Source organism: Euprymna scolopes, chromosome 33 (genome assembly GCF_053919585.1).
Source record: "Euprymna scolopes isolate OS-2025 chromosome 33, ASM5391958v1, whole genome shotgun sequence".
NCBI classification, from domain to species: Eukaryota; Metazoa; Mollusca; class Cephalopoda; order Sepiida; family Sepiolidae; genus Euprymna; species Euprymna scolopes.
The window spans coordinates 10,643,691-10,655,870 of NC_136514.1; the positions used below are offsets into that span (position 1 = coordinate 10,643,691).

Sequence of the window (12,180 nt, forward strand, 5' to 3'; positions counted from 1 at the left end):
GTCCATGACAGGAATTGCTTTCTTAGAAGTCTCACACCGTTACTATCTACAATAGAGAGAGGAAACTTTCAGGTAATAAATGCATAAGTTCAGTCATCATAATAATGCAATTTGCAATCCTCTCTGATTCATTCGATCAGAATGAAAAATAGTAGGCATTACTTTTAAAACGACCTTCGTTATACCACGTTAATGCTATATAGTGATTTTCTGTTTGTACGTATGCTGTCAGGTGCATGCATCAGATTTGCAAGAAGCTAAAATTCGATCAAGACTTCGACCGCCATACTTTATATTCCGGGGTCAGGGTCAAGTTTAATATCAAGGAGATATGACCTGTGGTCATTCATTGGCTACAATAGCGACAAAACTGAGTCTCTACAATGAGAAAAAGAAAAGGAATTTATCAGAACCTCGAAATTGCCATAAATATATTAAAATTAGATCAGTTCCAAGTAAAACCATGACAAATATTTGAAGTACTTTGATGGTGATTGGTCAAGCGATGCGCATGCCCTGCTATACAAAATCAAACAAATAAAGTGACACACGAGAAAATAAACTGTACCAAAATCATAGGCTCGTTAACGGTAGCAATAAAGCAAAATTTGCAGTCCGGCATTCTCAGAATCTTACTTCAGGAAAATGACAGGGCACAAAAGTAAGATAAAGATATTTATTATCTAAAAATAACACGGCATTTGATTTTTCAAAAGCTTTTATTGCAAATGTCCTTATCGCTATTTCTGAACCATCTTTAATAAGGAGTGTTCATCAAAATTCCGAGATGATAATGAAGTCGACGGGAAATGACAAAAGAAGAACGTCCACAAAGGAATAACACCTGCCAGGGTTTTGTATAGGAGAAACATTCATAGCTGTTCTCTGCATGAACGTAGCGTTCCGGAGCAGCAATCTTCCAGTGTGCCAAAATACCTTATCCTCCCTGAACGATCATTTCGATTTACGGAAATAGTAAAATCGATACCCGGAGTTTTCAAATAACGTAGAGATTTAGCTCTTGAAAGAATTTCGAAAAGTATTATGGAAAATTACGTAAAACCGGATTTTATTTTCGTACGAGGACTTGGATTCAGATAATTGGCAACGATTTCAGTGTTCGCCTCGTAACAGCATTCTCTGTATACACAAGACATATACGCGTGCAGTATTCTACAACTGTTTTCTGTAGTAAAAGTATCAGATGTCGCAGTGTTCTGCTTTATGTCTCATTTCAAATAATGATATCCAAGCAAAAATGAAAGGACTCTTCTGCTGGAGGGTTTATTACACACTGTATTAAATCTATGGTTCCCCTTGCCAAACGTTCACGAAAAACACTCGTCCATCTGAAACCACTATCAATAGTTTCATCCACTCTTTATTTGCACCTACATCTAAACGCAGGTTCCATGAAAAAAGCTTCTTTCTTAGAACTGCATACCTGGGGAACTCTCTTCGGTTTCCCTGCTTTCCAGATGTCTACAATTTGGTTGTCTTCAAGTCTAATGTGAACAAACTTTTGATGAGCTGTACCCTTAAGTAATCCGATTTACCACATTTCCACTACTAACGATTAATACGATATTCCCATTGATTACCGTACACTCATTGTCTCTTATCCTCGAATCGCCCACAGACCTTGATAAGCGGCGACTCCTTTGTAAAAATATAAAGTAAAATGATATTCCATTGTTATTAGTTTTACAATTATCGTTGTGGAAAATTTAATTTACTGCGAGACTCTGATTTTATTTATTTAATATTGTTAGAGTAAAATCTTGTCTAGTTTGACGGATATTATTATTATTATTGTTGCTATTGTTATTATTATTATTATTATTATTATTATTATTATTATTATTATTATTATCATTATTATTATTATTATTGTTGGTGTATGTAAAATTTAAGATTTTTTATATTTTATTATTAATTTCTTATATGTGTTGCAATATTTTTTGCGTAGTGAATTAGGGGACGACCATACAGATTTGTGCAAATCTACAGAGTGAGACGATAAAATTGTTGCCTCAAAGGAAACAACACCACAGCTTTGTTTTAAAGTTGTTTTTTTTTCAAATCCAGTCAGATAATTTGATTATGTAGTAGAGCAGACATCTACTCATTTTAGCCGCCTTCAGCCTCAATCACCGCTTCGATACAGATTGGGAACTGGGAGCATGTCTTTTCCACAAGCGTCGGGGGAACCTCGGCAAATACTAGGCGGATGGCAGCGATGAAACTGGATTTGATGTTGTGGGAGGCCATGTTGATCAAACGAATTAGTCTAGCGGGTTCAGGTCGGAGGAGGAGGGAGGCCAGTGAAAGAATGATACAAGTTCGTAACACCCTTTCTGAAGCAAAACCTGGGTCTCTTTGGACTCGTGAGGCAACTCCGAATCCTGCTTCTACATCCAGCGTCTGTCAGCAGGCATCCGATTCCACCAAAGGGATCACCACACTCTTCAGCACATCCAGGTACATTTTGGTGTTGACTTTCAAGCCGACTTCGTTGGCATGATGTGGCCCTCAGTTGAAATCACACCAAAGACCATAACCGTGGCCGGAAACTTTGTATTCGTCACCCTGGGCATATCTTTGTTATTCACGGCAATCCAGCGGCGCGTTTTGAGGGTGCTGGCAATGGTCCTGTTGTCATAACTTTGGTCGGTAAAGAGCAGGAGTTGTACAGTAATGCGTCTCTGATCTCGCTGGTTGAACATTGTGTCACTTTCACCCATGATAGAAGACCCTATCGCTCTTAGGATTTGTACACAACTGGTCAACTAGTGGATTGCTTGTCTCCATAAAAAAATTAAAAAAAAAAAAACCTTAAGCTTTCATCAAACGGAAATGGAATCATGTCGTCTTTTATAGTGCAACCGTTTTATCGTTCCACCCTGTATTATTGTTATTGATAAAGTTCATTACGTATAAAAATTAGGATGTTTATATTTTATTATTATTGTCTGTGCTACAATATTTTTGGCATAATGATTATAATATTTTTTTTTTTACAAGGGTGTCACCACTTATCAAGGCCCAGATGCCACTCGAGGATAAGGGTTAATAGGTATACATTAGTCATTGTGATTTTAGCATAGTAAACAGTGGGAATTTTGTAACTTGGATTACTTAGGGGGACGATTCAATTAGAACTTGTTCACATTGGACTTTTTATTATTTTTTTATTTTTCATAGGTATCAACTCATTATCAAGGCCAAGAGGCCACTCAAGGATAAGGGTTAAAGAGTGTACAGTAGAAATTGGACAATATAATAATCATTAGTAATGAAAATTTGTTAAATTTGATAACTTATATGGAACGGCTCATCAAGAACTTATTTACGTTAGACTTGAAGACAACCATATTGTAGTCAGCCGGAAAGCAGGAAAACGGAAGACAATTCCACAGGCGTGCAGTTCTAATAAAAAAAAGCTTTGTTCATGGAATCTACGTTTAGGTTTAGGCACAGATAAAGAGTGGGGGGAATTATTGATAGTGTTTACAGCTAGAAGAGTGTTTCTTATGAAAGTTTTGCGAGTGATCCTATTTATATGCATAATAAGAACAAATCAATCAGACTCCAGAAACATTTCATGAAACAAACTGAATCTTTTGAATTTTTCAGAGATACCTTTCCGTCTAAACACAAGGAGGGCACTACGTTACTGCTGATCGTGACTGGATTAATTCTTTACTTGGAAAAAGTTTATCTCACTGGATTTATGCTGCCATTCTTTCCTGAGAGGGAGGAACTGCATTTTACGATTTTAAGAATGATTTTACACTGGATATTTTGTTTTTAATTTTTCAGTTATTCTGGAAAGCAGTTTTTATAAATAATTTTAGTTTGATAGTATGCCATCTTTTTGAGGAACTTTTTCATCTTTGCATCGAGTTGCAGTCTCTGCGCTCTGTTTCAAACTCGTTACTACAACCACTATATATATTTTTCACACTCGCTCTCTCTGTTCCTAAAAGTAAACGCAGATTCCATGAACAAATCTTCTTTTCCAGAAATGCACGCCTTTGAAACACTGTTCCGTTGGCATGCTTCCCGGTTGAATACAACATGATAGCCTTAAAATCTAATGTAAATAAGTTCCTGTTAAATTTTCCTCATAAATAAACAAATTATACCCAATTTACACCATTAGTGCTTACTACACAACCACCTTACACTCATTAACCTTTATCCTCGAGTGACCTTCAGATCTTGTAAAGTGGTGACTTCAAAGTAAAAAAAATGTACCACCGTTACCTTTCTTCTAAACAGAATAAATGCAATATTCTCTGACCTTTTCTTTTTTACATAGGAGTCACCAATTATCCAGGCCCAGGGGCCACTCGAGGATAAGGGATCAAGAGTGCACAGTAGTCAATGGGACAATATCATAGTAATCGTTAATAGTGTAAATTTGGTAAATTGGATTACTTAAGGGGGAATGGCTCATTAAGAACTTGTTTATATTGGTCTTGAAGACGACCATATTGTAGTCAGCTGGAAAGCAGGCAAACGGAAGAATGTTCTACAGGTGTGCATTTCTAAGAAAGAAACTTTGTTCATGGAATCTACGTTTATGTCCAAGCACGGATAAAGAGTGGGGGAAATTATTGCTAGTGTTTTCAGCTAGACGAGTGTTTCTCGTAAAAGTTTGGCGAAGGGGGACCATAGATTGGAGCCCAGACGTGCACTTGCCGTGAAAATTATGATAAAGAAGAGACAGGTTTGCAACGTCTTTTCTGTGAGAAAGAGGTTGCAGGAAAGAGAAAAGGGCATCCCCATATTAGGCTACGAAGTCTATTTTGAACTCTGCCATTGAAGGATGAGATATTTCTGATAGTACCTGCCCAGATGTGGCAACAGGACTCCATCCTTGGACTTACCTGGTTATTATTTAGGTAGAGAATTGCATCAGCAGTGAGATATCTACTGGATCGATAGAAGGATCCCACCATTTTTCCAGCGACCTTGGCAACGGATTTGATGTACGTGTTCCATTTCAGATCAGGAGCAAAGCTCAAGCCCAGAAGTTTGTCGAAACATAGAGCCTTCCCAACACGAGATTCATTCATTTCAATTGATACTAGATGGGGATTAGAGCGTTGATGATGTAAGGATAGAAGCTTGATCCATGACACAATTTGTCAAAAGAGGTCCTTACACTAACTGCCATATCTCGTGGCATTAGCCACACATTCTGGGTGTACATAAATGTCAATATCTTTCGTCTTTCTCTTTATGTGGCTTGTTGCATTTTATCATTTTTAGCCAAATAATTTTTAGTTGATTGAGTTTTAAGTTACGTAGAATTAAATAAATTTAATTTTCTCATACAACTTATTTCTTTCGTTTGTTTTCACATATTAATCGCTGCTTTTTAGGAATAAACACTCACAGATTTGCAGTTGTGATGTAGTTGTGACGTAAGCAGTTTTGTCTACGAACGGAGAAAGCCGAATTAAGTTCCGACTTTTACCGAGATCTTCAAATATTTCTGTCCGGCAGACGGTTATTTTTTTAATCAATTAGAAAAAAAACTTATCTATTGAACTGCTTACACAGAACTCCTATCTTTAGAGTGCGTTTCAAAATGAAAATAATGCGATATCAATTGGAACATTCATGCCAAAAAGTTTTTAGAAAATTCCAGGAAAACTGTTGTAGCGAAATGGGAATGACGCAAGCCAGAAAGTGTGATTATTATAAAAATAAAAGCCAAATGTTCAGGAAAAAAACAAAAAAAAACAACAACAATTCGGATACATATTAAAAATATCAATAATTACCCCCACTTTTATCTGTGCCTGAACCTAAACATAGATTCCATGAACAAAGCTTCTTTCTTAGAAGTGCACGCCTACGGAATTGTCTTCCGCTTTCCTGCTTTCAAGCTAACTACAATATGGTTGTCTTCAAGTGTAATGTAAATAAGTTCTTGATAAGCCGTTCCACTTAAGTTAACGCATTTACTGAATTTCCTTTAATGACAATTTCTATATTTTCCAATTGACTACTGTACACTTTAACCCTTATCCTCGAGTGGCCCCTGGGCCTTGATAAGTGGTGATGCCTATGTAAAAAAATTTTTTTTTTAAATAAACTCCTAAAAAGTAAAGATAAATTCAATAAAATTAAACGAAAAAAAAAATGCCAATTCATTTGCAGCTTTATATTTATATTTAAATTTTTGAGTATTAATCTGAACAATGTAAAAGAATTGTTTTTTTATATTATGTAAGCATGTATAAACGACTGGCAAAATCTTTTCGAAATTTATTCACACACACACACACACACACACACACACACACACACACACACACATATATATATATATATATATATATATATATATATATATATATATATATATATATATATATACTTTAGATCATCATCTAGAACTACACCAGTTCATTGTTTTAACGTCTAACAACTTCATATTCAGCGTTCTCGACTGTATGTAGAATTTCTCCTCTTTTCTCCAGCTTATGCTTAATTCGTTTATTTTCACCTGTAGATGATTCCACGAAAAATCGAAAGTTTTTGTGGTACTTATGGGGCATCTTTTTTTTTTAATTTTGGTACAAAAATATTATTAGAATTTTTTTTTACAAAAATAAAAAAAGAAATAATGAATTCTGATATGTTTAACAATGTTTGATGAATTCTACTTCACTTTGATCAAATGCCAGATTGTCAATATAAACACGTTTATAGTTTGACGGGTAATATGTGCAATATGGATACGTTTTTATTAAGGATGTTGGCATTTTTTAAAAATGTTTTGGACGTATTTTTGTTAAATCTTGGTAAAACGTTAGCGAAACAATGCAAACATACAGTTTAAAATCAGTTTTTTTTACAAAATTTTATATTAAAAAATGTTTAAAATATATGTTTTTCAAGAACTTCTTTTTTTGTTTAAGCTTCAGTAATAATTTTTTTTTTTTTTAAAAGATGTGTTTTGTTGCTTTTGTAACTGTATCGTTCATAAATTATCTAAACTTATATTTGAATAAGATTCTAAATTCCAGTTTTTTTTTTTTTTTACTACTGCAAATGTCTGTGAAAATAACGTCTGTATTGATGCTGGGTTTAGGAAATCTGCCAAAGCAGGCAGAAGAGAGACGTGAGGATGATCATCAGCTGCGATGGGAGCATTCGGTTGCCTAATGCCAGGACGTCATAAAGCGTCGGATCAAATGAAACTCGACCACCTATAAAAAGAGAAAGAAAAAACGAAATTAAATTGCATAAGAATTGTTGGAAGAGCATTTGCTAGCGAGGGGGGGGGCGCAATTTCTAGAAGCTTCACACACTTTAATTATTCTATAACATAAATTTATCTGCAGATTTAGATGCGAGAGAAAAAAAGGCTGAAGGTTTTTCATGAAATCATTTGTTAGATTTTATAAAACCTGTATATTAGACGTTTTATTGACTTCTAAAATCCAAATATTAAGCATTTTATCAAGTTTTGATAGTAAACTAGTGGAATCTGTGGAAATTCCACAGAGGCCTCTTTCATATATATATATATATATATTGATGGTGGCTATTCAGCATAAATGGAGGAGTCCTGATATTATGGTAGCTCGTTTGTTTAAACTGAAATAAGTATTTATGAAAACTAGCAGGGACGCCCGGCGTTGCCCGATCATAAAGTACGCTTACACATGATATTTCAATTAATGCAGATTTCATATATATTATTATAGATTCAATTTGCTATCGATTCTATTGTATTATGAAGTTACGATTTCAAAAATAAAAACAATATATCGATATGACTTGGGTGCATCAGCTTGAATCGAAACCGAAACCAAAACCTATGAAGAACACACACACACACACACACACACACATATATATATATATATATATATATATATATATATAACTTGAGTTCCTTCAACTTAAATCGAAACCGAAACCAAAACTTATGAAGAATTCTTGGTAAAATTATTTATTCCAAGAAATTTAAGGCCATAACAATTAAACGACAGTCACCCATAAGAAAAAAAAATGTAATTGTGAGACAAAAATAACACACGCACTATCGCATTAATATATAGTTTATTCGGCGGTTGTATAAAAGGAAGATAGTTGGTAATCTTCATTCGAAGCTTTTTCATTTTTACTCATTTTAAATATATACAAGTTTCTTTTTGGTTTAAATCAACAAATAAAAAACTATAAAATGATTCGACTCGCCCCACATTCCGACCTTGTGTCACATCTTCCTGCCCTGGGGAGGAAGTGAATATCACTTATTATGGCACAGTTTTACTGTGAAATCAGAGATGACATTCTTGTTATATCGCGGATTCATTCTTGACAATCATAAGCGACACTGGCCTTTCTACTGTTGAGTCAAAGTATTGTTTGGAGTCCTCTTCTGGGATCCATCCTTCCAGGCCTTACCTCCCTTATTTGTGATAAAGTTAGTTTATTGTTAATAAGCAACTAAATCTCACCCCTACACAGTAGAGATCCCTAAGTGTAAGAAAGCCTTCTACTCCAATAGTTTCTTCCCCAGAACTGCTAAACCTTGGAACTCCCGGTTTTCTGCTTTCCCAATCGTACTGACATGCAGAAGTTCAAGTGTAATGTGAACAGACATCTTGCTGCTCATCTCCCTTCATAATATCCCTGCCACTTATGTCCTTGACAGTAGGCCTTTACCGCAAAGTGGCACTGTGCCTTGTTGTGGGTGAAAATTGAATTTTAAAAAAAGAAGAAAATACTTGAGGTGCTCTGGCCGGAGGCTGACTGGGCTTCCCATGCATTTTTTGCGGGGTTAAAAACTCTTTCTCCATGAAGCTGGATCTTCAAGTCCCACTTTCTCATCCTTGTGTCACATCAAAGCGCCGTGAGAAGGCAATAATTATTAAATCATTTTAAATCTTTTTTTTTTCAAGTTTAATTAATTGAAATATAAATATTTGAGAAATTCGCTCTAGACACTAGTACTTCATCTAGTATCTCTGTAAAATGGGTAATACCGAACAAAGCAAATATTGACGAATATTTTCGCTCCGAAATACACATGCAACGTTGATGATGGAAAGAGAGAGGTGAAAGAAAGAAATAAAAACAACAACGTTTTAATGGCGCAATTAATCCATGCCAAGCTATGCATGAATTCCGGCAGATGGCGTTACTCTCGCATTGCCAAAGATCAGGTTGCACCCCCACCCTCCTTTCATTTGCAATCGCCAAGTAATCCCGTCACCTTCACCTTCCTCGGTACGAAATAGAATAATACATATAGAATTATCTGTCAAATCCACCGGAAACTGGCGCTTCTTCATCTCCAGCCAATTTCTCTGAACACATATTCCGTTCTGTAATTGCCAGAGGGCCGTGCTGGCTGATTCCAAAGCTACATTTTTAGCTATTTCTATTAAAGATGTCCCTCTTTACTTTGCGTCTATATGCGGGTGTTTGGAAGGGATACGGCAAATAAGGGAAAACATAATATTTTTTCTTTCACTCCTATTCACCCCCACCTCAAAATGTACAGTGCAACTTGGACATAAGGGTTTACTATTTGGGACAATATCTACAGACACACTATGCTGGGAGTTGAGCAGCGAGGTGTCTGTTCACATTACAATTGAACTTCTGCATGTCAGTATAGTCACTTAAACAAGACGCTGGGATGGAATTCCAAAGTCTAGCAGTTCTAGATATGAAACTGAATAAAAGGATTTACGAAAAATTCTTTACGGTAAAATGGGTTTTATTTTATTACTTGTCAGGTGTCAGGAGTATTTATGTTGAGGTCGAGGGGGGAGGCACAAGTGCCTTCATTTCGTCCCAAAGATTCCATTTAAATACTTGCAAAACAAACACATTGACGCAAGATTATGGCGATGGAACACGGTTTCGAGTTTTGTTAATAGTGCGGGATCTATTAGGGTGGAACTCTTTGGGGGGGACTATGTCTAAGACGGAGATGATAGTAGTGAGTGCACCAGCCCAGATTTGGCAACAATACTCCTTTCATGAGCGAATTATGGCTTTGTAGAGATATAGGACACTGTCAGGTATTAACAATATTCTAGCATGGTAGACGGAACTCGTAGCATAAGAAATACCAGACGATGTCAGATAACCTTGCTATCTTAAGATAAATTGATTATTTGAAATTAAATTTTAGTTGGAATACATGTTCATATAAATATAAATTAAGAAAGTGTTCTTTATATTAGTGGTTGCCAAAAGAGCACTTTTAACTAGTTGGCTCAATTACCCCGGACTTGGCGCAGTTACCCCTTAAGATGATGTGGATTTTAGAACGAGACGTGGAAATTGAGTTAGTTAATTGAGTTGGGTTTTTTGGAGCTGACAAGAAAAATTGTTTTCTCCGAAAGACTAGGAGGCGGGTCGAATCCACCAGACTGAAAATGTGAATAAGAACGGCGCTACAACTTTAAGAAGAAAGGGACTACGGGAACAAAGAAGTATAAATATTATTTTATCGATGACTAGCAGGCCGCCCGACATTGCCCGGTCGTAAAATACGCTTAGATATTATATTTTGATTAATGCACATTTCATATTTATTATTATATTATATGAACCCAATATATAATAATGATTTAAAAGGTTTAAAAAAAATAAATAGTGCGCCACCACCGAGAATCGAAACCAAAACGTTTAGCTTCTGATTTACTTTTTTCTTTTACGTTAATGCCTGAGCTATGAAGACATGTTTGCTGCAAGGCTAAAAGTTAAAACATGAACCAATATCTATTAGCTTACAGATGCATATTCGCAATACCGTCGTTCGACCTTCACGTAGCAAATTCCATTTCTTTAATTTTTGACACTTTTGCACCAACTTTCCCCGGCTAAAACCCAAATATAAAGTTTCGCATGTGTTTTAATACCCTATATATTAAGATTCCTGTCTGTAGAACAAAACTTGACTGAGAAGTTTGGAAGGTAAAGTTTTATAAACTAATATATGTATGCATACATAAATATATATATAGAAAAAAGGTGTGTGTTTACTATAACCTATTCACACAAATATTACGCAAGTATAAATCATGTAGAATATCTGCATGAATATAATTACACGTAATAATTAACTAAAGTTGATTATCCCATGAGAACCCCCCCCCCAAAAAAAAACTAATAGGAAATTAATTAAAATGAATGTTTAAAAGAATGTGCAAATTAACTAGATCTTTTGCAGTTCCATGAATGCAATTCCACGACCCATATATATATATATATATATATATATATATATATATATATATATATATATATATATATATATAATAATAAGGTTGTATTTTCTTTTTAAATAAATAGAAAAAAGGGTCTTTAATATGAATTTCAATACACGGAAAAAATCAAAATTTATAGGAGTACTGTACCTTGGGGTAATTGCACCAAATCTGGGGATAACTGCGCCAACTAAAAAAAAGTGCTCTTTATATACGTGATTGCCAAAAGAGCACTTTTATTTAGTTGACGCAGTTACTCCGGACTTGACGCAATTACCACAAAGTACGGCATAGATTTCTGTGTTGGTCTTTTTCTTCAGATAAACTGAATGTCTTTATTCCAGGTCCGATAGTCCAAACAGATTAACCACGAACCGGCTGAATGGAACCTATCGGACGAGAAGGTATTGCCCCCTTCAATGCTTTGCAATCTGTATATGTCTTGCGAACAGTTACTTAAATGTTATACATACAAATATATATAGTCATGAATACACATAAACCCAAATATATCCACCGTAGTTTCAAACTCTAGCTATATTACAAATATCGATTTGCTTCCCATTAGACGATACACGAATTCAGACACGTATATATATGTACACACCGGCTACGCAACAAACCTCACCTTATTTGCAGCAGCATTGTCAGTATCTTCATGTGTATTTGTTTCAATTTATATTATATGTGAATGTTAAACCGACGAGCTTGAACAAATAATGCTTAAGTAGCGAAACTATTAGAAAATCAAAAATTGTTACAAAATATTTTATTACAATTATTATTGTTGCTGATTTTTGTCTGAGAATTTCGCTGTTGTACATCTTTTTCTAAGAAGATTGTTGTTATTTGTTCTCTTCATTTTACTAGTGATATTAACTCCGATGAGTCACCGCTCGTGGAGAGAGTAAAAAGATCC

General features: G+C 35.1%; 1 protein-coding gene across 2 annotated transcripts in view; it reads right to left on the reverse strand.

Annotated features, from left to right (window-relative positions):
* Positions 1-6,741: 6,741 nt before the first annotated feature.
* LOC145258140 (contactin-3-like) overlaps positions 6,742-12,180 on the reverse strand; it is a 527,582-nt gene continuing 522,143 nt past the window's right edge. For both annotated transcript variants that reach the window (XM_080115925.1, XM_080115924.1), the window contains exon 25: positions 6,742-7,232. In XM_080115925.1, coding sequence (XP_079972051.1) covers positions 7,111-7,232 — 122 coding nt within the window. In that variant the 3' untranslated portion in view covers positions 6,742-7,110. The remainder of the gene's footprint in view (positions 7,233-12,180) is intronic.